This window comes from Sturnira hondurensis, unplaced genomic scaffold, assembly GCF_014824575.4.
Source record: "Sturnira hondurensis isolate 20B ecotype Veracruz unplaced genomic scaffold, ASM1482457v3 Scaffold0002638, whole genome shotgun sequence".
In the NCBI taxonomy this organism is placed as follows: Eukaryota; Metazoa; Chordata; class Mammalia; order Chiroptera; family Phyllostomidae; genus Sturnira; species Sturnira hondurensis.
Genome location: NW_028075269.1, coordinates 1,850,450 through 1,878,183, shown reverse-complemented (window position 1 = coordinate 1,878,183; position 27,734 = coordinate 1,850,450). Strand labels below are relative to the sequence as shown.

Here is a 27,734-nt window from a genome sequence, read left to right as displayed (position 1 = left end):
TTAAGCATTCCCGCATCCTGAGATCAGGTAGGTGTCTGAGAGTAGGGAAGGCCTGGGGGCATGCAGAGGGCATGCAGATGCTGGGGTGCACCCTCCCTGTGACACTGGGGAGGAGGGACCCCAAAATAGTTCCATAAAGCCCTCATCTCAAGCATGACATGAGGAGGCTCTATTCTAAGAGCCTTGGAAGTAAGCTAGGCAAAGGGTTCATTAGTCACAAAGATAAGGACAAATATTATTATCATTACTACTATCGTCAGTTCTTTTCTGGGTCTCTAGTGTTTGCAAATTAAATGGAGAGACCAGATTTCAAACCGTGAGTTTAATAGAGATTACAAGAATGGAACACACAAAGTAAAACAAGAAAGACTTTTTTATTGTTCAATTACAGTTGTCCCTATTTTTCCCCCATTATTCTCCCATGCCCTACCCACCCCCGACCTCCCACACTCAATCCCTCCCCCCACCATTGTCTGTGTCCATGGGTCCTTCACTCATGTTCCTTGACTTGGCTCTCCCCCCTGCTCTCCCCCTTATCCCCCTCCCCCCTCCCCTCTGGTCACTGCCAGNACGCTCTTCCGATCTACAGTTGTCCCTATTTTTCCCCCATTACTCTCCCCTGCCCTACCCACCCCCCACCTCCCACACTCAATCCCTCCCCCCACCATTGTCTGTGTCCATGGGTCCTTTACTCATGTTCCTTGACTTGGCTCTCCCCCCTGCTCTCCCCCTTATCCCCCTCCCCCCTCCCCTCTGGTCACTGCCAGAGACATGGAAATAAAGAACAAATTGACAAGAAAGACATTATGAAAAATTTAACCCATGCCCTTTGGGCTAACAACAGAAAGCACAGTGGCTAAATAACAATAACAGCAACCAATTATTGAGGGCCTACTATGGGTCGGACATTGCCTCAAATCCTCAGTGTAAGCCCACAGGGAAGAAATTAGATACCTCATTTGTACGTGAAGAAGCAAACGACTGAAGATATAAAGTGATCTGACCAAGATAACTGAGATCTGACTAAGTGATAGATCCAAGATTTACATCACATTAACAATAATCTTTCTGCCCCACAACACTGCATCTAGGATGCTGTGAAGGACAGAAAGTTGCTGGCACCAGCAAAGACACACTGAGACAGTTGGCACTGTGTGGCATGAAGACCTTCCATGTTTTTAACGTATTCTGCCCATCGCAGCAGGTTGAAGTCACTTAAGCCAAGTTTATCTTTCACAACCACACCACTCTCCCCACGGGGAAGATGCTACAAAAGAAAGAAAGAAAATACATACGAGCTCAGCAGGAAAGAGACTGCTAGCTTATCACCAAAACCACACACTTTCCTTGTTGGCACAGGGCTAGACTCCTTTCTTAGCCTCTCTCGCTGCTAGGTACGGCCACATGCTGGAATTCCAGCCAATGGACTGGAAACAGAAGAACCAGCTGATACACAGCAGGTCCTTGTTCAATGTCATCTCATTATAACTTTGATGAGATGCCATAGGAACTTAACTCTTGTTTATATCAATGAGCCTATGGTAAAAATTGGTTTCATTATAGGTCATAGCACTCAAAGTCACAGAATGACATTCAGAAAGAACTTACCCTGTGCTGCTTCCAGAATTGCCCCTAAGCCTCCGACATGCAATCCTTCTCTTTCTGGTTGCTGGAATGTAGACAGCGCTCAGAGCAACCCTGAGCACTGAAGAGAGCGTGTTGAAGAGAGCAGAGTGACAAAGTGAGGGAGGGTTGGGTCTCTAACTTCCTAGCGAAAGAAGAGCTGCCCAGGACAGATGCGTAATCAGAGACACCTGCACTGGCCTATTAGGTGAGCAACAAATGCATACAGTACAGGTCCCTAGCTGAAACTGTCCCTGAGAAAAGAGTCCCGCAAGACAAGCCCCAGGAATCCCTCTTAAGCCACAGAGAAATCTTCCTGCCACTTCATTTGATAGCATAATGGCACCGGCATTGTCCATACTTTTACAGATGTCTCTCTGAATCATCCTGTGAATGAAAACAGGCTCTCCAAAGCACAGGACGATATAAGGAGTTCCATGAGATTAGAAGCTACGCATTAATCTCAACAGGTAACATTAGAATTCCCATCCTAACAATGAGAACACTGAGACTAAACTAACCCAGAAATGACTCCTTCTGTCTATGTTCTCACCTTAATTCTGTCTGTGTTCTCACCCTAACTCCAAGGCTGGTGTTCGCGATTCTAGCCTAAGTCCCTCAGAAGGAAAAAATAAAAATAGCTAAGCCAACTGCCAGTAAGCAATAGATCCAAGTTTGAAGTTCAGATCTTCTGGGTGGATAATGTACTAGCCCATATAGAAAGCAGTTGATGCAAAAAAGCATACCCTCAGCAAATGCTACTTGCCTTTGTCTGCTCTCAGCCACACATAATCTATCAAGAGACCCCCACTCGCTCCCTCTCTTCTATGCAAAGGTCAGTTTAACAAAGCACAAGAACATTTAAACCGTGTCAGTCAAAGACTTAGATGGACTCCAGCCAAAACACTTTCTTGCTTGAGGGGCTTTATGGTGAAAACCTCCAGGGAAGTCAGCTTCCACGGCCACCCTTTGGACAATTTTTCTGAAGGGGTGTTACTCCCCCAACCAAGTCCCTGCCCAGAATTGTCAAATAAAAATTAATTCTACAGGAATTTACACTCACGTGCCCAGAGAGGAGTCCGGGGCTCTCAGCAAAGATCAGAAAGACTAATGGAGACAGAGGAAGCCAGCTGTCCCTCAAGGTGCCCTCGGCACTCCTTCCTTCAGTAATGGAATCTTAGTGGGACACAGGGCCACCCAGAATAAAGGCCACATTCCTCACCTTCCCTGCAGCTACGTGTGACCACGTGACCCAGTTCTGGCTGTTAGAGTGAGACGGAAAATCACATTAGGAGCATGGTCTCCACTCTGTTCTCCTTCTTGCTGACTTAGCGAACCATGGGGTGGAGGGCGACACCCTAGAGGTTGCAGGGCAACCACACAGAGCAGCCTAGCCCCCCTAGTCCCGTGACCCTGTGGGGTTGCACACACCGCACAACCAACATTCAAACTGCTACATGAGAGCGAAACTGTCCTCTTGTCTAAACCACTGTCCTGCTGGTCCTTGTTTCAGCAGGCAAATCTGTATCCTAGTCAGTACGGGTGCCCCGTGGCAGGTGCTGGGAGGCCTCTGGAGGATTTTTGTGAGCCACGGCTTACCTTCCAGCCCTGGATGGATGGCTCTTTCCTCTCCCTGGCCTTCTGAGAGAGAGCATAAGGCACAGCTGGAAATTTCTGACAGCAATTCCCACACACTTATTCACAGAGTGCCTGCCTTAGAATCACCTGGACATGTATTCAAAACTGAGATTCCTGGAGCAAATTCCCAAGGATTCAGATTCAGAAGATCTATAACAATCCCTAAAATTTGTATTTTAAAAGCTCCCTCCATAATTAAAATATTCAACCACACTCTGTGGCCTGCAGCCCATGGGGGTGTGGGTGTATGTGCAAAGAGGCCTCACCACTTCCCAGAGACCCACCTGGCTTTCCCCGCTGCTCCTTCCCCTCTCAGACCTTGTTCTTCCCCCTCTGGTGCGGTATGTTCCTCCCCACTTCTATTATGGTTTGCATCCCTGGGACAAAGCTCTTTTCTCCAGCTTTCCAGGTCAGGCACCTTAGATGCACCTGAGGGGACCATCCTCCACACTGGAAACTAAACCTGCATTAAGCCCCTTTATCCTCACTGCCTACATGAAAAACTCATCATTCATTCATTCATTCACTCAAGTACACATTCTTCAAGAAAAGTCAAGCACACAAGACTCCTAATGACCCTGCCAACCTTCCAAGCTTTCATCTCCAACCTTACGTGCCCACCCAGCATTTGTAACAGCTATTCTCCCACCCGTGGAGACCTAGGAATGCACACCCAGCGTGTGCGTTCAGCCCTCAACACTCAGCTCCAACAACCACAAAAGGACTGGGAGGGTGGTTACTGCCCTGAACTGGTTAGCTGTCAAAGTCTGCTGGAAAAGCCAGCCACACAATCCTCATTTTAAACAGATGACTCCACTGACACCTTTCTGGGGTATTTCAGCTGTCTACATCCGCACCCTGGGCAGACCTGCCTTACAGGAGATTCTTGACCTAGGAAAAGACTTCCTATCTCAGGGAAGAAAGAAGTTTATCTCATTAATTCAATCAACATACTTCAGGCATTTATGCCACGTTATGCCCTGCAATGGGCTGAAGATGGGAGATAAAATTACCTTGTTGCCAATGGCTTACAGTATCTGCTATACTATTTGATTTCTTTCTAAGAGGGCTTGATGTCTGTTACCCAAGTGCTCCCTGAGTTCTGACTAAGCCAGTTTACTGAGCCATTCTCTTGACTTTGACCTCTTCAACTTCTGCAATCCCCTGGGAGTCTTTCTACTAGGCTTCCAACCCACTACCCTGCCTAACCATCCAACTTGCATACGCTCCCTGACCCCCAGAATAGCCTCAGCTGCCAAGTCATGACCTGTTCCCGTCCATTCCCAGGTGGACTTGGCTCTCTCAGTTCTGACTTGTGGCCACCCATGAACCTGCTACAGACGGACCTGACTAAACACAGTGACCCGATTCAGCCCTTTGATGCCCTTGGATCACTTTAGACGCCTCTTTGAAGAAAAGAACAGCACAGCAGAGTCCAGAGTTAATGATGCTGTACTGTATACTTAAAAGGTTGCTATACAGATCTTACGTTAAGTGTTCTTACCACACAAACACAAAATAAACTATTTAATAATAAAAAGAATGAGGTGGGAGGAAACTTTTGGAGGTGATGGCTATGCTTATAGCACAAACTACACTGTTGCTTTCACAGATATATCCTTATCTCCAAACTCATCGAGTTGTATATGCTAAATATGCACAGCTTTTTGTATGGCAATCCTACTTCAATAAAATAGTTTTTTAAAGACCAGGAAAACACAAAGGATCTGGACCTATTATCACTGCCTACCCAGAGAGTTCTAGAGAGAGGCCCTCCGCTCATCTCTCTGGGGGCATTTAAGAGCTTTCTGATAGCTCCGCCTCCTTTGCCAAGCAAGTGCTCCCCAGTAACAGGCAAGTGATCGAGAGAGCCACCCTGGTACTCAGATTACCAACGCGTGAATCACTACACAATCCAGGATAAGACTGTTAGCATCTGAGTTATTGCTGCCCTTTTGAAAAATTGAATCACTGTTTGAACATTATCACATTTTAAAGATCTAACTGCAGAGGCTCAATTAAAATTCCAAGTATCACAGTGAGAAAAAGCCTCAAGTGGACATCGGACTTCATCCTGTGTTTTCAACACATGAAAGTAGTTGGACATTTGACAATCGTAACAAGTCCTTTTGGAGAGGGACACGAGCGCCCTACAATCAACTCAAGATGTCCAACCACCCCGCTGCCAGGATGCGAAACCCCTGGAGACTTTGTGCAAAAGGCTGTTTATAAGCTGCTAATACTCACTGCATTAGAATAAATAGAGCCACCCCTTCCCCAACCTCATCATAATCACGCTTCAACTCAGTCAGGCACCTGACACATCTCACTGTAGCGTGGGAGCCTGGGAACAAGAGGCTCAGTGGTAACCTCTTCCAGAAATACTGCTGCTGGTCATCTGGACGCTAGAGGCAGCCAGAGGAGGGAGGAGAGTGGAAGGAGGGAGGATCAATGCCCCACGCCCTGCTCTTGTCACACCCAGATGCACCCTCAGTCCCTCCCTCCCTCCAACTGCCTTCCCAACACACTACTTACTAGGTGAACTCCTACTCACGCTTCAAGTTCCAGGTGAAATGCCACCTTCTCTACAAAGCCTTCCGTGGCTTTCACCTGAAGAGATAGGGTCTTCCTTCTCTGTGTTTCAGCAGTTCTTATTTCCTCTCTTATTCATTCAATAAATACTGAATGGTACCCTGGCCATTGTGGCTCAGTTGGTGGGAGCATCATCCCATAACCAAGAGGCCAAGAGTTCGATTCCTAGTCCACACCTAGGATGTGTACTCAGTCCCCGGTCCAGGCACATACGGGAAGCAACCAATTGATGCTTCTCAGTTGCATTGATATTTCTCCCTCTCCCTTCCTCTCTCTCTAAAAAGTAATGAAAAAAATGTCCTCAGGTGAGGAGTAAAGGTAGTAACAAACATAAATACTGAATGGTGCCAGGCACTGTTTAAGGTGCTGGGGGTACAGCAATGAACAGAAAGATCAGAGTTTCTGCCCCTGAGTTGCTTATGTAGTGGAAGAGGGGGAAACAATAAAATTTATGTTGTGTAAGATGATGATCAAGTTTAAAAACATAAAGCAGGCCAATGGGGCCAGCACATTGCGGGAGCGGGGGAAGGGCACTGTTTTAGACAGAGCTGTCAGGAAGGCTTTTCTCGTCAGATGTAAACACATGAGAGGATCTCCAAACGAAGCAATGAGTGAATCCTGCAGGAAAGGGGTGTCTTTAGGTGACAGAAATGAGTGCAAAAGCCTTGGGACAGAGGCAAGGGGGAGCTGGACAAGTATGTGAAACAGCAGGGAGGCCACTGTGATTGAGCTGAGTGACAATGCAGGAGTGGCAGGAGACGAGGTCAGAGGGGCGGGCAGGGGCCAGATCACAGAGAGACTTGTAGCCATGAAGCGTTGGGGTTTTATACTGAATCCACAGGGAAATGACCGGAGGGTGCTGAGCAAACGAGCCACGGGATATGACTCGCCCCTCTATAACTCTTACCTGATGTAACTGGTGATGGATCTTCTACCCAAAGGCTCATCTCCACCTCTCCGCCAACGAACACAGCACTTGGTTTATGAAAGGTGTGTAGTAACTCTTCAGAGAAGTAAAACAGAGAGCACAACTGACAGAAGTCGCTGAACCGGCCACGGTCGCACCCGGGCGCTCAGCACTGGCGGCCTTCTGCAGATCTTTCTCAGGAAAGGGTCTGCCTCCTACGTTCTGTGCGTGCCTACAGCCACCTTACTCCAGGCTTTATTCACAAACAGCACTGTTCTCCCAGCACAGAAATAAGCAATTATTCTAGTCTTCCAAACACAACAGAGCACCAAGAGTGGTGACTGAAAAAGGCTGCTCAAAATTCCTGAAGCCAGAGTTCCCGGGCCACTGAACTGTCATAAGGTTCAAGTTCCAGGGCCACTACAGTCTGGATTGAGAACCTCATCTCACCCTCCAAAAACACCTGCCACAGACCCTCCTGCACGGTCGTCCCAGACAGAGCTCAGGGGACTCAGGGGACTATCTCCTCATGGTTGAGGCACCACAGAGCCCTAGTCACTAACTCTGGGAGTCCCCTGGGGACTCCGAAAGATGAAAAGGGAAGTTATTTCAAACCCATGCAGTTGCTGTACTGATCATATTTCATAGCTTTTGCAAAAAGAAGTGGAAAAAGATTCTTATACATTTTCACAGCATTCCTCAAATGTGAAGTGTCTGAATTTTACCAGCCAGTCCAGCCATTTCTGGGATCCACTCTGGCTTAAGGGACTGTGACAACAGCAAAGCCCACGAGTTGCGTTTTTCATCGACTAGACAGCTTGGGAGTGATTCATCTTACCTCCATCTGAAACTTTCCATCAACCTAGGAAGTTTTGTCTGACAATTTATATGCAAATACCTCAGTTGCCTGGCACCGTCTCCCCGCCTCTGAGCCCTGCCCCGTGGAGAGCACAGCAGGCACTGCTCTCAGGGCACCACCAAAACCTGCCTGGGCCCTGGACCCCTTTGGAGCATTCGAATGACCAAATGACCACCTTTTCAGCAGTCACTGCCCACCACAGAAAGGCAGAGTGCAAGCACCAGTTATTAAGGAGACACTTGAACTTGGCTCACCCCATCAAGCCTCACATGGCCTTACTGCTGGTTGCCTGGCACCCTCACCCATCTGATCATGTTCAAGGTTCCAAGACTCGCCAAACTACTTCTTTCTAGACAAACAGCCCAGGTGGCCTTGAATCAATGCTGTATGCACAGTTTGTTAGAATGCACAGTGGCCTTGAATCAGTGCTGTATGCACTGTTTGTTAGAATGCTAATTCAAATACGTGATACTGAATAATGCTCCCCAAAGCATGGCATGATAAATGTAAGTTTGGGAAATGCTATGGTAAGCAAGTTTAACAATGTGCTGGTTAGGACAGTGTGCTGCGGAGCCCGCTGTCCATCATTTCACTAGTTGGGTGACTCCTGACAAAGCAACCAACACTCCAGGCTTGTTTCCTCATCCATGAAATGGGAATAACAATTGAACCTACTTCATCGCTTGGAAGGATCCGATGCAACAACACTTCTGTAGTGCTTAACACAGTGCCTGGTACCTTATTACATGATTTTAAAGAGCCTTTAATACGCTGATATTAATAGTGATTCTCCAAGAAAGTGTGGCACCTTTCTCTAGTAGATTTCACCTCATAACTCTTGTTCTACAAAACTATCTTGTAGGCCCAGTGGTCCCTGGAACCTACTGGGGGCGGGGGGGCCTCCCGTGCTAGTCTGTGACGTGTGCCCTGAGTCAGACTGGAATTACACCAATCCCTACATGTCCAACTCAGCGAAACCACAATCACTCACATGAAGCTTACCGGAAGGGGAAAACGAGATGTAAAAATAAGGATTTGGGTCAAAACCCTTAAGCGCCCTTCTGGGTCATATTTCAAATGCTTCAGACTTGGGCTTTGTACTCTGCCTTTGCCATTTTCTACCGGCAGAACCTTGGATAACTTACTCAGCCGCCATGGCCAGCAGCATGCTGATCTCAAAGACAGAAAAACACCACCCACCTAACCTTGGTGGGGATGGGGACACAATGACGTAATGATGTCAAGTCCCTGGCACGTTCTAGGTAGCAGTCAATTGTGCCTCCCCTTTCACGTGCCAGGAGAAGGGCCAACTCAGTCTGAAAGCTGCCACCAAATAAGGGCTGCCAGGCCAACGGCTCCCGTGTCCAGCCCAGTATTCTTCTGTGAACAATGCCGAAGTCAAACAGGACCAAATGAATTCACCTGCTCTTTTAAAAACTTCACAGTCATGTCCTGAATGCTGGAAACAGCGACAGAGCATTCCCACCACTTGCTGGTTTGAATCAAGCCAAACTCAAGACACTGAATATACAACGTCCAGAAAGAGATCGTCTATTCCATGTACCCAAGGATATGCATTCTGCAGATTTCCACTGGCTCTCCTGTCTCCCTATCCCTGCGAAGCCACTCATTGGTTGCTGGGGTTGTTGTTATTATTATTATTCAGTTAGGAGAAAAGTGAAATTCTTATACCCATATACAAGAGAGGCTGGAAAGCTGATTTTTAGGCCAGAACACCCAATTTAAATGTTGGCAACTAATTCATGATTAAAAACGTTTAGCTGAAAAAATACTGTGGCAACCATTTCAATGTGAGCCAAATAAAACCTCTGCAAGCCAAGTGTAGGCCTGCCCACCACAGAAAGGCAGAGTGCAAGCACCAGTTATTAAGGAGACACTTGAACTTGGCTCACCCCATCAAGCCTCACATGGCCTCTTACTGCTGGTTGCCTGGCACCCTCACCCTCAATTTCAACCTTTATCTCACAACACAAAGGCCGGGCTCATTCGCAAATTCTGCGAGGCCCCCTTCCCTCAGCAGCCCACCAGCGTCAACCCCCCAAACCTCTGCAGTTCCCACCCCGCAGGCTGCACTCCACCCCCAAGCCCCTGTCCACAGCACCTGGCATCCACTCCACACACTTCTCCACCTCTGTGTCATGCCTGTCTCCTTGGGGGTGGGGCCTTCCGCCTCTCAGGGAATGCTGTTACTGGCTAGAAGAACCTGGTTCTGGTCCATCTGGTCCATCTCCAGATGGAATGGTAATGCTTCACATGGTGAACAGTCGAATCACTCCTACCAGGGTATGATTACTGGCAACCAACTCCACTGATGAAGTGGGGATGGGAATCTGGGCAGCTAAAAAAACACAACTAATTGAGTTTATTTGTTCATTTATATAATTGCTGTAGTTTCACAAATTAAGAAATCATTTGATTTCCAAGGAAGAATTCTGAGGGATGGATGAACTTCCTTGCACACAGTTGGGACTCAGTAAGTGGTTTTGAACCCGAAAGGATGGAGCCTGTGTAAATATCACATGCAGTCACTTAGAAAGCACTCTCTCACAAGGTAAAATTGTCAAGGCGGCTACGACTGTCGGCATCTCACCTGGAACCACTGTTCTCCGAGCCCTCAACTTGCAAAGCTCCATGCATACCGTCCCTCAGTCTATCCCGAGCCCACTAGACTGGGTCCTGCTTAGTTTCTCCTTTACCTGGATACTCGTCTTTCTGATGTCCTCAGAGCTGGCTCTTTCTCAAACCCAGTTCAAGTGTCCCTCCCTCTAGCCTATCTTCTCCACTCCTCTCTGCTTTATTTCCCTGCATGACGTCTACCATTTGGTTTAATCGTACCCATATGCATCCTTTGATTCGCCTCACTGGAATGCTAGCTGCCTGAGGATGGGCCCCACGCATGTCCTCTTCACTCTGCACAATCCACGAATGTGCCTACCAAAAGCTTAGTGTCCAACAAATGAGTACCTAAAAATGAAGGAATTCCAACTTGACAGACAAGTAAACTGAGGAGCCGGGAGGGGTCTGGCCACAGCCTCCTGAGTATTTACTGACAGAGCAGACTCTGGAGCACACGTTTGCTGACTCGGGCCCAACACCCCAGCCACTGCACCGCCCTCCCCCATGGACTGACGGTCCCGGTGCCTTCCACCTAGCACCCAGCAAGTCGGGGGTTAACTCTACCATACATCAGTGACGAGGATCATCTCTCCGTGTTTCCTTCCCCAGAACCAAACATTACCCAGGGATGCAGGTGTCTCACCATCACTAATTTCAAAGAAGACAGGTTTTTTTTAAATTCTTCAGAAGAATTCCACTGAACTTAAATGATTTTATGCATAAATATTAATGAAATTGTGACTTTTTACTAAAAAGTAAAGGCTAATGACTACAGTTGCTATCTTTCCACTTCTAAAACATTAGGCAATCCAAAATCTTACATGCATATATACAAGCATGAGCAATTTGCCCAAAACATTACACTCCACTGCTATGATGCTTCCCGACTTCAATTAAGGTCAAAAGTCACCTGAACAGCTTCCCTTCTGATGAAGATTTAAATGTTATTTAGTGTGTCCCTGAAAAAAACTCATTTTCTTGACATGAGATCCTTCCATTCCTTTCCATTTCTGTCTAGAAATTACTTTCTTATGCAAACTGCTACGCCTGCGCTCTGCTGGGCAGAAAGATGAAAGTGAGGGAACCTCCCATTCCAGGTGTCCCGTCTCCTGGCATTCGGAAGCATCTCTAGACGGTGCACATTTTCAGCCTCCAGCCGTTTCCTTCTTCAGGAAGAAGCCTCCATCCAAAAGTAAGAGGTCCCATTCACCAGTGACTATTTCCCATCTGCTTCAGTACCCTTTTCGGTTCCTCGATATTTTGGTTCATTCATTCAACTAAAACCTTGAACAAAGGATATTCAAGGAACTGCACTCTGTGGCCTGGACCACCCCACTCTGCTTTTCAGGGTGCCGCACCACCCCCACAGCCTGACCAGAACCCTGGGCACCGCCCCGACACCTCTCTCTCCACCCTCCACCATGCCACAAAGAACTACAATCAGTTCACTCCATCTCCTCCTAATTATCTCTCAATCATCTGCTCCCCATCTGTACCACCATCGTCTGGCCTAGTCCGGGACTTATCCCCTGAACTACAGTCTAGATTCCAGTCAGCGGCAGCAACCCTCCAACTTGGTCCTCCGGCTCCAGCGCTGTGCTCTCCATGCCATTCTCTGCTAAGCTGCCAGTGTGATTTTTTAAACCATAAATCTAATCAGGCCACACCTTCATTCACATCTCTTTCCTGGCTCCCAACTGCCCTTGGAATAAAGGCTAACCCCCTTAGTGCATTGATGAGAAAGCCATTCGTTATCTGGCCTCTTACCTGATCCCTCCAGGTTCACTTCTTGCCAAACCTTGCCCCTTACTTTCTACCTGGGTTCTCCCCTGCCTCCAACAGCACAGCATTTTCCTTCAGTTCTTTCAGTGCACCAAGATCTCCATTTCCCGTGCCCTCACTCACGTTGCATGCATCCAGAGCTCCCCCCCCACCTTCATTTTCTCCTGGCTCACTTATACTTATTCCCCTTTGCCTAATAAGCATAATCCTCATTGGAAGGACTCTCGGTTCCTCTGGACAAGGCTAGGTCCCTACTCTGTGCTCCCTGTATCCCTCCTAGCACAATACTAGCCATACACACTGGTGTTTCCCCAGCCCCGCATGCTTTACACTGATCACCCAGCAGCTAGCACCACACATGACCTTGGGTAAGATTTCATGGCTATTGCCTCAATATTGATAAGGGAGCTCCAGTCTAACCAGAGCCTAGTTCCATATCTGACTGTGGGGACCATTTATGTTTATAATGTGGGAGCCATTTGTATACTTTGAAAGCAGCATGAATAGGTCTGCATTAGGACAAGATTCCAATTTCAACGTTGTTCCCTTCCACCCTAAATGTAAGCAATCTAACAATAGAAAACACCTACTTTTAAAACTATATAAGCTTACATTACGTCTCCTTAAGGAAGGTGTGACACTTCTAAATGTTTGTAAGAGATTCGATTGCTGGAATGCACTCTTTTTAAATTAAATTGATTGGAGTGCCATTGGTTATAAAATTATATAGGTTTCAAGTGTACAATTCTATGATACATCAGCTGCATATTGCATTGCATGTTTACCACGTGAAGTCAGTCTCCTTACTGTTAATCACCCAAGAAAAAAGTTCTTTCTTGGGTTGGCTTCATCAAACCATATAAAACTCTTCTGGAATTTTCTCCCTCACCTCACCTCCTATCCTTCATTATGATATTCTTCAATAAATTATCTGACAGTACCAAATTATTTATACATAAGTTTAAGCAATCCATAATCAGAAAGGTAATCCTGCACAGTTGCCAAATATGTTTCATTAGGACAACCCGTTATTTTGGATTGTCTACAACAACTTCCTGATGCGAAAAAGTAAGTACCATTTCAACCGGTCAGAAGGTCCCCATATCTACTTTTTTCACTCCTGACGATTTGGGGGAGGGCGTAAGAAACACCAAAAGAAGCCACGAGAGAGGAAATGACGTTTGTTGAGTGCCTAGATTTCAGCTTCCTGTCTTATGCTTGGATTTAATTTTATCTATCACGTAGGAAAAAAATTGAAAACAGACCATTTTCCATTATTTCTTATGAAGTTGCATACACTGGCAGAATGTCCAATTAGGTTTAATCTTTGTTAATTAAGCTTTTGACAAAGCCCTAGATTAACACACTTGAATTACAAAAAAATAAACATTAAATCCTCAATGTCATTAAGATACTTCAGCAAGACAGATTCACCTTTGTTGCTCTCCCAACGTGCTTTACTGATACAGTAAAAAAACAATCCATCAAATTAGAAGCATAGATTCGAGTAGGAGAGCCCATTCTATTACATAAGAACCTACTTCAATTACTACCTCTGGGTACGTTTTTTTGATCATCTTTATACTTAAGTTTTCTCTTTCATTTGTCTGTTTACTTAAGATATTCATGGAAACTCAATCGGCTCAGTTCCCTAGGAAGTGTGCAGGTACCGCAGTGCCGAGGAGTGCATTCTGGTTTGAGGAATCACAGCCTCTCAGGTGATGTGCCTCTAGCTGCTGGCCCCCCACCAAATATGAGATGCCTGGCTTTGCCCAGAAGGGAACCTGCCAGGGCCACTGAAGGAACTCTTCTGCCATTAATCCAATAAGGGCCCTGTCTGAGAACAGCTGGAAGCCTAGCAGAAGCTGGAAATAGTGATTGCCAAAACTGTCCATGCAGTTTTTCTGGATGACAGCTTTGGGAAAGGCAGCCGGATGATCAGTCTCCGCGGCGCACACGACGGCCAGGGATCACACGCAGTGTCCCCACCGTGCTCATCAGCAAAGGGGAACTGTGGGGATTGAATGCCACCATGAAGTCTGGGTGATATATGAGGGGGGATCCAAAATAACCCTGGAATTTATTTATAAAATTGTGCATTTATTCTTATATGCTTAAACTCCAGTCACCTTCAAAGTGCTCTCCATTTGATGCAATACGCCTACCAGGACATCTTTTTTCCACTGCTCAGAAGAGTTCTTGAACTCGTTGATTTTAATGCCTTTTGGTACTCCTGACATTTTTTGTTTCACCTTTTTCACACCAGCAAAACCATTCCCTTTAAGGACTTTTATCATCAGGGGAAATAAACAAAACAAAAAGTCACTCTGAACAAGATGAGGTGAATAGCAAGGGTGGGACACAGGTGTCATGCCATTTTTGATCAAAAACTGCTGAACAGTCAGCCTGCTGTGGGCAGGTGTGCTCATAAATCACCCATCATGGAAAGGGCAAATGCATTAGAGTTTTCAAAAAAAAAAAAAACCCTTTCACTCAAGCCAAATTCAGCCTCTCACAATCACACCAGCTGATACACTGATACAGATGGGTTCCAAGAACACTCACCTAGCAGGGTAAGCCTGTACTACAAGGGGCCTGACCTCCAAAAGATAATTCTGGGGTTTTCCTGGGTCCCCCCTCATACACCATTCTCTTTAACCACTGAACTAGGGAAAGTGACTGCTGCCCGTCTGGCCAGTCCTCAACATCCTGTTTTCCCTCAGCCTCAAATGTCAACATCAAATGTCAATGTCACCGCCACCACCTAGGCCACCACCACAGCCACCATCATGGCTTTTTTAATTTCAATTTAAACTAAAATGGCCTCTTTTATTGTGTTCCTACTCTGTGCCAAAAATTACACTAAGTGTTTTGCAAATACTTTTAATCCTCACAAAAATCTCAAGTATTATTTATTACAGGCTCCAGATATCCACAGCTTTGCCCTTTGCACTGACCTGTGCAGAGTCCACTGTGGTGTGTCCAGGGCCTGGGACAACCTATTCCATGTGAACCTTTGAAAGTGGCCATGAATTTCTGAGCAGTCCTAACCAGAGATGTAGAAAATGAATCAGCTATACATTCGATATTTATTTATGGAATACATACTACAGGTCCAAGAGTACTTACTTGGGAGAAAAAAAGCCTTTGTGATCAAGTCTCTCATCTATGCCACTCTTATGTACTTGGACCCAGACTGAAAAGAAATATCCCAAGACTGCCTAGTCACTGCAATGCCCATGGTCCCTCATGCATCACCCACCACCAGGCCAGATTCCCTGTCCTGGGCAATGAAAGGTGGTACAACTAATGCATGACGTACATGGGCCTGCCTGGCTCCTCAACCTGCCCGAGGAGAATATGACAAGGTTCTTACCACATAGAAGCTATTAGTCTGCCTCTCTCAGAATACAATAACTCAGGCAAAGTAAATACGCATAGGAGCCAACTAACATAACTGAGAAGTACTGCAAAGTCGTATCTGTGTGTATCTATACACACAAAAACTACCCATTCCTTTTAAATATGCCCCCAAAATTAAACTATTTATTGAACATGTTACATGACCACCATTTCAGCAAGAACTCCATTTCAAAATAAAATGTTCAGCAAACTCAAAAGTCTAGGAGGCTTACAGCACATTTTTATGTCTATAAATAAAATCAGAAGCAATCCATTAAGTTTTTTTAATTCAATTACCTTGAAAAAATTTTAAATCCCCTCACTTGGATCAAAACAATATCAAACTAAAATTTATAATTACAAGAAAGTACAAAAAATGAAAACATAGCAATATTAATGGGCTGTATTCAAAGCAATATTCACAAGACAAAACAAAGGATTCCATGAAAAAATACTGAAAACAAACATTCAAGAAGCAACTAAAAATATCAGTGAGATGACTGAAGAGGTAAAAAACAGAAATCAATAAATTTAAAATGAGAAACAGTAACCTTGATCAATAAAACTAAGAATTGTTTCATTAAGGGGAAAAACAATAGATTACACAATCCCAGGATAAGCATAGCCAAGAAAAATACATATATCCCACATTACAAATTTAAAAAGATATAACAATAAGCATAAAAAATGTTACTAAGTAAAAGAGCGTAATGTCCAACTCTTTGCCTCAAAAATGCAAACCTAATGAAATATATGATTTGGCAAAATATAAGTTGATCCAAAGAACAGTTTAAAATTAATTAAATAGAATAACAACATAAAAGAAATAGAAAAATGAACACTTTCAATAATAAAAGATTTCCCAGCCTCCCCAAAATCAAATTATCAGCCCATAATATATTCATGCTAATTCTATCAGAAATGTTTATAAAAGAGGCATTACCTATATATTTAAACCAGCCCAGAGCATTAAGAAAATTTTAAAAGCCTCAAATTCATGCACATTCCGCAAAACACCTACAGCGTCTCACTTACAATAAGGTAAAACATTTAAGCGGTTAATGAGTTCAGTGTACAATGTTTACTTCAATGCCTGGAACTTACCAGTGCTCCAAATAATGTCAGGTGCCGCCGTCTTCACCCACCCACCTGCCTCTAGGATGCTCTTCTTCCAATCTTTCACTCCTTCCCACTCAGCCTGTCAAACATCTCCCTTTTCTCCTTCATCCTTCCCGAAGCCTTTTATGGCTTCCCACAACCCCTAGTGAGATTAACCACTATTACCGTTATTCCCTAAACACAAATTATTACCACTGTATCCATAACACTTTGCTATGTATCTGTACATCTTCCCTACTAGCTTATGTGATCCTTAGAACAAAAATTCTGCATTATTCACCTCAATAATTCCAGTGCCGAGCACAAGCTACATGATCAATCCTTAGTAAAATTAACTTGTCTGACGACCTAAATATGATGGATAGAATGTGGTTTTATATGAGCAAAGTCTACCAGGAGATAGAAGATGGGTAAGAGAGACTCTCAGGAGTGGAGAGCAGCCAGGAAAGCCACGTGGCCCAAAGGACATCCCAGTGCAAAGTAAACGTACTAATGTGTTCGACAGAAACAGGGCCTCGGCTGCTGAATGTTCTCTCAGAGCTACAACCTCCAAATTCCAAGACATTCTGTGTGGTGCATTCATTCTGAGCAGATTTTCAAAAAGGGTAGGGCGTTCTCACCTGTGTTCCAGCTCACGAATGGACAGTATCACTCCTGAAGTTGACGGCTTTTGCTGTACCGTGGCCAAAAACGTGAAGTCGCTCTTGTTCCGGAAGAGCTGGATTAATTTCTCACTCACATGGGGGGCTGCATGGATCTCTCTCTCTGTGTCTAGAGTCAAGAAGGAAGAGCAGGAGGAACAGAAGGGGGGAAGAGGGGAGGGGAAGGAGAAGGAAAGAAAAAATACCAAAGGGAAGGATGGAGAGGGAACAGGAGGAGGAAAAAGAGAAAAGATGCACCATTAAAAATACTGTGTGCAAAGGGCCCGGGTTGCATTTTTCATTCTCCCGTGTTGTCGATACTTTTCATCTCCAGATGTCATCCATCCCATCAGACAGCTGCATTCACTCAGTGAAGAACCCAGAAATGCCCTCTCTGCCACGGTGCCCCCTTGTCAGTGACAGGTTCCCCGTGGGCCAGTGATTTTCTAACATGACATGAATTCTGACAGGACCCTGAGCAATCTGGCCTGCTGCAAACTGATTAAGTTGCCGTGAATAAGGTGACGGCCAATCAAATAAGTGGGGTGCTAACTTCAGAGAATCGGGAGTCTAATGGGATCCAACCACCACCCCGCAGACTCCAATTCCCCTTTTCCCAGGGACTCCTCTCACCACAATGCATCTAGGGAAATCTGCCCTTGGTTTGTACCCCACAGAGGTTCACTGGCACTAATAGTGCCAGACAACTCGGTTTTTGCTTAAAAAACAAACACATTTTTGTGGTCCATACACATGCCTGAAATTGCTCTGTAAACATGCAGTGGGTGACGTTCCTCATGAAACATTTCCTAAAGTTCAGGCCAGGTCAGCAGGCACAGAAGTCTGGAAGTCCGGCTAGTCCTGCTCCTGAACCAGAATCTTTCTGCAACATCTGTGTAATGACAGACATTCACCATGTCACACTCAGACTCACCCTCACCCTAATTAATAAACTGGGCATTATCTCCTTAATGTTACACTATACTTACTGGCATCAGAAAGTGGGCACTGAGGGAGCTGAGTTAGAGAAAACGCTTCAAAGATGACAGACAAACACCCAAGGCAGGTTTGGTGGACCTTCTCTCATTCCTGGACCATGTCCTCTGACCCTGGAACTACTTGGTTAGTTCTCCTGGGCGGCAGGGAGAGCCTTGGAAAACCACAGAATTTGAAAGGCTGCATTGCCTAAGCACCACCACAGACTTACAAGTGACCTTCAAGAACCTCATACTAAAGAAGGTCTTTTAACAGAAAGAAATCCTTGAATTTGTGACCTTGGTTTGGGCTCAGTCTGCCCATCTACAAAATGAGGGTGTGGACTAGGTGATTAGTCAGGGCCTCCCGAGCCTGACCCTCCATAACCCCCTGTGTAGCTGTTTCGAGTCTGCACCACAGTCTACTGTCTGTGGAAGTCTGGCTTTGCATGATGTGAAGGCTGGTCCTCCCCCATGGGGGCACCCACCAGGAAGGACACTCCACCAGCATAAACCTGCCTGGACAAGAAGGCCTTCACTGCTGTACTAACAGGGGCACACTGTTTGCTTTGGTCAAGGGCTGAGATGACAGACTCACTTAGAGTCTGCTTCTACACCTTCTACAAAACCCCAGCCAAAGACGGTCCAGGATGGTTTTCAAAACGTACTAAATGTATGAACAAACCACTTTGTTGTAAGTGATGGCTCGTCTGCAAATGTTTGTTAGCGCTGTTTCTATCACTGCAGCTAGACAGCGAGCCTCGTGATAAATTCCACCTAGAATTCAGTGCCAGAAAAAAAACATTCGGCTCTTGAGGTTAACTTACATGTTTACTTTTTTTTTCCTCTTTACTATTTCCTTCTTTAGTCACCAATTAGGAAGCCACTGATTGGTATAGGCTTCCCAGGGAGCTCAGAGGATTCTGAGGCTTGGGCCCAGTGAAAACAGGCCATGACAGGTGAGCGACGCCCGCTGGGGAAAGGAGGCATAAACACTGCACTGGTTACGGGTTTTCTCATCGCTCTCTTAATTCTCCTTAGGTGATATCGTCCGGCTCCATAGCCAATGACTCCCAATTTTTTTTTTTTTTTTGAGTGTATTGAGAGGGGATGCGAGACTGGAGGAGTTGTGTATGTGTTTTTTTTTTCAATTTTTTTATTTAATTATTTTTCAAGTAGTTTTCTGTCTATTACTCCCATCCCATCCCACCCCCCATCCTCCCCCCTCCCTCCCATTTCCACCCTTCTCAGTTGTTTATGTCTGCAACTTCAACCTCTCCCTTAAGCCATAGGCTCATTATATTCAATATCCTTCTTAATACCTCCATGTGAATGTCTAATAAGCATGTCAAACTGCATGAGGCTACAGAAGAACTCTTGTTCTCCCCCTCTACCCCCTAAAGGAGCTTCCCCCTCAAGCTCCCAGTCTCAGTAGATGGACCACCCAGGGTCTCAAGCCAAGAAAACAAAAATGATTCTTGATTTTTCCCTTTCTGCCACGCTCACTACCTAATTGAACAGCAAGTCAGGAGGGCTCTGTGTGTGAGATCTGTCTACTTCTTCCCAACTTCGCTCTTCAAACCCTTGCCCAACCTGCCATCACATCTCCCTAGGGTACCCCAATAGCTCCTGTCTCCCTGCTTCCATAATACCTTTTCTTTCCCACTCTTCACACAGCAAAGAGCTCTCTTTGAAAGCATAAGTCAGAATCACTTCAGTCTCCTGCTTAAAACCTTCTACTGCTCCCAGGCTTCCACTGCTCCCAGGCTAACATCCTGGCTCTTGAGCATGGCCAGCACAGTAACGTAAATTGACTCTGCTTACCTCTCCCTCCTGCCATCATACTCTTCTTGGCTGAGAGAGGAGCTCCCCAAGCCCACTCCTGTCTCAGGGTCTCAGTCCTCTCCCTCTCCTGACAGCGGTGTTCTCATTTGCCTGGCTTCTCCCCCTCCAGCTCTGGCTCCACCCCCTCCAGCTCCCCCTCCAGGAAATGCGACCTCCTGGTCAGTTCCTCCAAAGCAGGCTCTCTGCAAATGTCTTAACACGCCACTCTGGTTATTCTCTCCATATCAGTAATCTTAATATACGTATTGTGATCAATTTATTATTTCCTTATGTCATAATCTTATTTCATGTTTCTTACTCTATTTCCTTTCTTTCCCTACTAGGCTATAAATTCCGTGAAGGCTGGCATCATTTCTTTATTCACTGTGGTAGCTACAGTTCTTAGTGCCTGGCAGAAAACAGGCATTCAATCAAGACTCATTGAGTTAATGTATTTCCATTTATTTCCCTCACTGACATTGTTCCCTCAGGTAACCACAAATATTAGTCAGAATATAGGGGTATTGTTGGAAAAACTAGGAGATAGATGGGTACTTCCCAAGTGCCAGCTGCCATGGGATTAAAGAAAATGATGCTCAGCACCAATGCAGACCCTGATCTTTACAGGACACCCCCCCTCCCCCCAGAGAGCCCCGTCCAAGTCCCACCGCACTGCTGATCACCCACCCCTCCAGGCAACAGAGCATTTCCTTCGCCAGCTCCTCCCATTTCTCTTTGTAAATGATTGGCACATTGAAGTAAAGACTCCAGAAGCACTCGCCAGAGCGGGCTGTAAAAAAGCATCTCTTTTGATACATTGGGTCTTTACATGCATTCTCACTTTCAGAAAAGCTCTTTTGAGTAAATGTTGACAATAATTCAGCTGCTAAAAGAGCACAAGACAGTAATCCCACTTCTTACAGTACCACGGCCAGAAAACCGGACCAGGTCCCAAAGCACCGAGGACTGCTCTGAGTGGGGCAGAGACCGCGCGGTGGCCCCTGGCACGAGGCACTTCCCCTCCACATCTCTGAGCCTCCCCTCCACATCCGGACACTGAGAGGGTTGAACTCCACGATCTCCACCTTCTTTCCTAGTCTCACCGCTGTGTCCATTAATCACGTTAACTCTGCACAGCAAAACAGAGTATTAAGGGTCCTTTCTATCTACTAAATGCCCAAAGTTTACAATTTTTTCTCCTCTGGTTTTCCAGATCAATATAAATATAAACTCACCAATTATTGAAAATAGTCATATGTCACCTGCTTTGCAATAGCCTGCCTTTTTCCTGGAGTTAAAAAAGCAGCCACTGAGAACCTGTAGTGAATATCACACTTCCATATTCCAGGTCTGTAGCATAGGTTGGCTGCGTTTTACAATACTCAATTCTGCTAGAGAGAACATGAAAACAAGGGGGATGGATAGCGCTCATAGGACATGGTAAATACAGATAGCAGGTTAGAAACCTGTGAAACGTGCTTAATCAAGATGGGACAAAGGAAACATAAATGTGTTGAACACAGATAAAAAGGACTAAGAGCGTTACTTATAAATAGAAAGGAGTGGGAGGACCAAGTCACAATGTACAAATCATGCCACCTCCAGAATGACAGCTATGTCATCCTCAAATCCAGCATCCATCCTTCACACCCATTCCCCTCCCATGGCGGCCCCACATGCACTCTGAGAAATGCTAAATCAAAGCATTTCACACCCATCTCTAATCACCAAATTAACTGGTGAACGACAGTTGTTGGCAGATGTACTCACCCGGGTATCTCCAATAGAGAAAGCAAGCTGGCTCCAGGCACCTCCCATCCCCTGAACCCCCTCCCCTTTTTTTTTACTTCCTGCCCCCACTACAGATCCCCCAAACTGACCTGCCAGTTGCAACTTATGAACCAGTAATCAAAAATGCTTTTCTGGGATGTACTATGGTCTAAGGTGAATGAAAAGAGGTGTTTTTTTTTAAATTCAGGCAGTAAATTTCTATCTGTACTGCACCCCCGTTTTTAAACCTCAGCTCCAGTTCATGTAACCACAGCATCAGCGACAAAGCTGACAGAGCAGAGGGAGAGAACAAGGGGACCCATGAACAACAGACAAGCCAGGAATCCAGCACGGTCTCTACCCTCCCCCGCGCCCACTTGTACCCACCCTAAGTGTGTCATTACACTCCCTCTCTTTCCCTTGCTTCCTCCTGGATGTCTTGAAATGGATTTAATCAGCCACACAATGCAAGCATCCGAGCTTGGTCTGTTTGTGAGGATTTTTGCTCCGTGACCTCTGGAAGGGCCCTCGAAGGCCACCATCGCATCGCAGCAACTTCCCACACAACCACCACGTACAGTGAACACTTCATATTTTTAAAAAGAGGAGAAAAGAAGAATGTACTGCCAAACACTCACTTTTGCATGATCTTGTTGAGAAGCGCTAACTCAGCAGCGAGGGTTCAGTGCTCTCTGTTTGCTGGGATGAACCAGCTACACCTAGTCATTTTTTAGGAGACACTAAAAATGCTAATGTGATGATTAAGGCTCAGTAGGAAAGTGTTGGGTGAAGTAGGGAGGAGCCTGGAGAGCAGAGAAGGGAAGAGAATAAATGCCGGCACTCACACGCTGCTCTAATGTACAAGCAAAGTCATTTCTCTTCCCTGACTTCTAGGATAAGCAGGGTGGTGGTTTTCACGGTGGACAAACGTATGCGTGTGCCAGGCACCGCACCGGGCACCCAGGAAATGAAGGTAAAAACACAGTTTCTGCCTTGGAGGGTTGATCCAAAAGCAAGACAGTTACCTGGAGACAACAGGTAGGGGAGGGCAATGCACAAATTAAGGAGGGGGGCCTTGGAGGCTGGGATGACATCGTGGAGGGTGCATACTTGGGCCCAAGTCAGAAAAGATGAATCAGCATTTACCAAGCAGGAGAGAGGGAGGAGGAGGGCACGTGTGGAGGGACTGGCTCTGCAGGTGCGGACCCCTACGTGTTTCCATTACCCTTGCATTTTTCTTTCTCTGCAAGCATCTCTCTCACTAGAAGTCCAGCAGGAAAGCATCTACTCAACCTAATACTGAAGGGAACTCCAATGACTGCTGAACTGAACGAGCAAAAACAGCAGCAGCTGGAAACATGACAAAACAGACGCACCAGGGCTGCCCACCTCAGCCTTGACTAATGGAGAATCCAGGCCACCTCTGAGCAATCGCCGCAGTTTCCACCAGGAACCTCAATACGCGGCAGAAGCCTGATACAGGGCATGGCGCATGCGTCCAGTCTGAGCGCCACCTACACTCGTGGCAACATTGGTCCCAAAAAGGGGAAGCAGCACCTGTTAATTTGAAATGTCTGTTGGCTTTGCATTTCTGAGTAGTGAGGAAATCTGCCAATTCAAGATAGCCAATAATCCATGGGGCAAGTCCTGCTGAATCGGGGGCAGGGGGCAGGGGGAAAGGGGCGGGATTGGGGGGGGCGGTATGGGGAGCAGGGAACAACGTTTCCCTGTGGCCAGGTCCTGAAGCCTTTCTCTGAGAACGTCAAATATTACTGATCTGAGCAGCTTTCAAAGAAGCCTAAGTCACAATTAGAAAGCAGTGTGGATACCAGGAGACTCTCACTTAATGTGTCGGAATTTCTATCTCCACTAACAAGTTCACAATAACATCCCATTAAACCTCCATTAGCTCCAGAAGCCAGAATGACAAAAAAGCAAATGTGTAGGGCTTATTATGCTGCCAAATGCAAGGTTAACTGCTTGCACATATCATTTCACTTTCAACACTTTATTATTTTTCCTATTTTACAGACAATAAAAAGTGAAAGCGTACAGAGTTTAAGTAATTTTCTGAAAATGCTGGGCTAGGAAGCCGTAGTGCTGAGATTCCAAATGACAGGCTGGCCCCACACAGTCTTCTCTCTGCTGTGCCACATCCGCTGCTCCGAAGTGTGTGTGACCTCGGCGCCTGGGGCACAAAAAGGGACAATTCACCATCATACACCTGGTCCCTGACCAGTTATATTCACTCAGGAAACATTTATGAACAATCTATTTGTAAAACACTTCTGTGAGCTACATACCAACATCTCCCCATTTTCCAGGTGAAGAGACTGAGGCACAGCGGTTTTATGGCTTGCCCAGGCTCAGGGCAAGGAAATGGAGACAATTAAAATTGATTCTCGCCGGACACCCCATGGCGCTCTCCTGGCACCCCACCTACTTTTTCATCATCTCTTTCTGCTCTTCCAACCCCCTCACACCCCCACACTCCAGCAGCACAAGCCGCCTTTTCCTTCTTCCCAGGGCCCTGCGCCTCCCCCCCCCTTGGTGCAACCCTATCTACAGTGACCCCTGTCTTTCTCTCTCTTCTGTGGGTGCCAGCTTCATGGCTACTCCTTCAGGCCAGCTCAGGTTCCCTGAATTTTTTCACTGTATTTTCGTAATACATCACGGTTTCATGTCTGTAGTCATCTCATAAATGGCTCTCACGCCCACTAGACGGAAATTCCATGAGGAACGGTTTACCAATACGTTCCCCACATACTGCACACTGCCGGGCCCATGGTAGAGCCTCACCAAATGTCTATCGCATTAATAATTAATCTAGACTAATAAGTGACTCCAAAGTCTGGAACACAACACAGCCAAAGAGGTTTACCAAAGATACTCAACTACAACCCCAACTTGTTGAGCAAAAGCACATTGAAATGAGCTGTCTAAGGAACAATAAAGCCAGCTGAGTGTCCCCTCCTCCTCCATTAGGGGACTAAGCCAGAGGAATCCTGTGACATGTGATATTAATCAATTTATTGTAATTACTATGTGACTCAATCAAAAGAAATTCCGGTGCCCCCATAATTTTACTAATTGGACAAGCACAGTGGGGCAGCTGGGCTCTTCTTACAAACATTTAAAATGCCAGTAAGGAAAGCCGGCACCTCCTCCCCCCCTCCAACATGAAGACATCCGCAAGCTGTAAACGCCCCCCTTTAGGGGGCTTCCTCACCCCTGCTCCACAACCCATCAGTGATCCTTGTCCCTCCACCCCCAGCTCAGCTGGGTGCCTTCGACTAAAGAGAGAGTTATAGCGTGGATGGATGCAGCTTAATCTGAATCACAGGACGAGAGAACAAAAGAGAGCGGTGAGAAGATTTAATATGATTACAACTGCACTGCAAATGGTTATCTCATAACCTTCTAGTTATGAGATAAGCAAGCGTTAGGGATGCTATGTATAGCTCGATGCCTAGAATCAACAACTCCGGGCTATATATTGGAAAGTTGCTACAAGAGTGCAGGCACCACTGCCTTGCGCCCCGTCCATCTGTCGCAGCCCAGCCAGTGTCCGGAAGTCAGCCCCGCCATGCACACTCGGGGAGACCTCGGGTAACTCAGCTTCCTTCCTCCACCCTTGGGTTGCCTCTCCTGTAACCTAGGAGTAATACCACCCATCTTGTAGGAATCAGTAGAGTAATGAAAGAATATATGAAGCCCTGGCCGGTGTGGCTCAGTTGGTTGGAGCCTCATCCCATAATTGAAGGGTTGAGGGCTCGATTCCCAATCAGGGCACAAGGCTGGGTTATGGGTTCAATCCCTGGTCTGTGCACATATGGGAGGAAACCGATCGATGCTTCTCTCGTGCATCAATGTTTCTTCCCCTTCCTGTCTCTCTAAAAGCAATGGGGGAAAAATGTCTTTGGGTGAGGGTAAAAAAGATTTTCAAGAATGTGTGGAACATGACTGGTACACAGCTCGTGTACAATACCTCCCCTCCCCCACCCTCTCTTTACAACATTTCTGAGAAGCTTTGCAAAGGAGGCTCAGCAATCTACACCCTAAAGTGTGAGCTTTAACATATGCCAAAATATTCTCATACATGCTGGGATTTCATGTGCATAACAACTCACTGGGTAGGCGTTCGCTGTCTCACTTTAAAGATAAGGAACCTCTGGCTTATGAAAGATCAGTGACTTGCCCAAGACCCCTCTTCTGATTCCAACCTTTGCAACTCCTTTTATATATTTCTGAATGGGCTTTTCCAACCCCAGACGAGAAATAATCATTAAATTCGTTCACTCCATTCCACCGCAACGCCAGTCCTCCCCTCCCTGAGAGACCTCCCTCCCCCAGGACCCTAAACTCTCCTGTATACTGAAGTGCGGTCTCTTGCCTTCTTAAAAACTTTGGAGCAGTGGACTGGCCTAATTATAATTAGTTCCCTTTTGTGCACAGCCCTAATTCTCAGGCATGAAAGAGACATTTTAAATGTTGTATTGACCTTGACCTTGCCACAGCGACTCAAATTCAATAGCAAACAGTAGGGTCTCGTGTTAACTGCCAAGGTCTAATTTATGATGATTCATTAAAAATCATTTTTCCATGTTGCTTCAAATGCTGTGTTTCAATAATAAAAACCTGCCTGCATTGAAATGCAAGTGATTTTAATGTGCAAACCTCCTACAGAGATGATGCCTCATTTTAATTATTGTTTCCGTTTAATAGGTTTTCATTAAATTAGAGGATGGAGCAATTATGAGGGTGAACAGCTAATGTTTCAAAGGTAAGCTCCTGTGGCTCATGGGCAAAGACAGCTGTGCCTCAGCGACTGGGAAGGCGACACTCATCCGGAAGAGTTTGTGTTCAGCCTGATGGCAAACAGTACTGGCGGCTCCTCTTCCAGCTTCGAGATAGAGCTGGCGCCCCTCACAATGGCAGGCCAACAGTGTAAGCCTGTGTTGAAGTGGGGGGGGGGGTCTTAATTATATAACTTTTCTATCAGGAATCCAAGTTCCCCTGTCATCAGACTAGAAAATGCTCTTAAAAGGCCACAACCTACAAAGCTCGATGTCAAACCACAGGAAAATACCCCTGATGAAATTGTCTTCTCTCTCACATGCCAGTAATTTAGTTGGTTCAGTGGATTAATGTCTGACTTCCCACCCCTGGGAAATTGGTTCAACTTCACCACAGCTTGCAATGACCCAAAATCATATTAATTAGCAAACTGTCAGTGCCTCAATGAGAGATTACCTGGGTGGCTTTGGTGACATTTTACCCTACAAACTGCACCGATTTGGCACTTAGGGAACCCAGAGGGCAGCATCACATCTCAGAGAGAGGTGAAGGAATAAATAAGAAGTAGGGAATGAGGGGAGGGTGCATGATAAAATCTGTTTTATTGGGGTCCTGGTGGTCAGAGGTGAGGGGCATGACTCAGTACTAGGAGGGGCTGGGGGCTCTGCATGGCAAACATCTGCACCTGTGGAGGTGAAGGAGGCTTGTCGAGCTTCCAATGGGCCATTTCTTTCTCTCCAAATGAGCTGAAGGAGGAAAAGAGGGCAGCTAGAGAGGACCCATCAGAAATAACTAGCCTATTAGGTTAGGGCTGGCCTGGTCACTCAGTGTGCCAAGAAAGTAATGTGGGAACCTCCTACTGAGCTGTGGGAAGGGAAAACAATCTTTTCCGCACTGTTCCACACCAGAGAGAAATCACAAAGCAGCATTAGTCCCAGGTAAACCAGCAGCAGCTGAGCAGGATAAGGCCGTGTGCCTGCTCACCACCACCCCAGCCTGTTACCGACCACCTGCCAGGGCCCACGCTGGCCACGGCCCCTGGAGGCAGTTCTTTTCTCAATTATTCCAAGTATTTTGAATATTTCTAACAGGAGTAATAACGTGGAACTCCTCCATGCAATGCTTTCTGGGCAGCTCCTTTACATCCACTGTCCTGAAAAGCACGTCAT

General features: G+C 46.1%; 1 protein-coding gene across 3 annotated transcripts in view; it reads right to left on the bottom strand.

Moving 5' to 3' along the window:
- Nucleotides 1-27,734, bottom strand: part of NELL1 (neural EGFL like 1) — a 729,607-nt gene that overhangs the window by 640,070 nt on the left and 61,803 nt on the right. For all 3 annotated transcript variants that reach the window (XM_037040389.1, XM_037040387.1, XM_037040388.1), the window contains exon 3: nt 17,180-17,330. In XM_037040389.1, the coding sequence (XP_036896284.1) occupies nt 17,180-17,330 (151 nt within the window). The remainder of the gene's footprint in view (nt 1-17,179; nt 17,331-27,734) is intronic.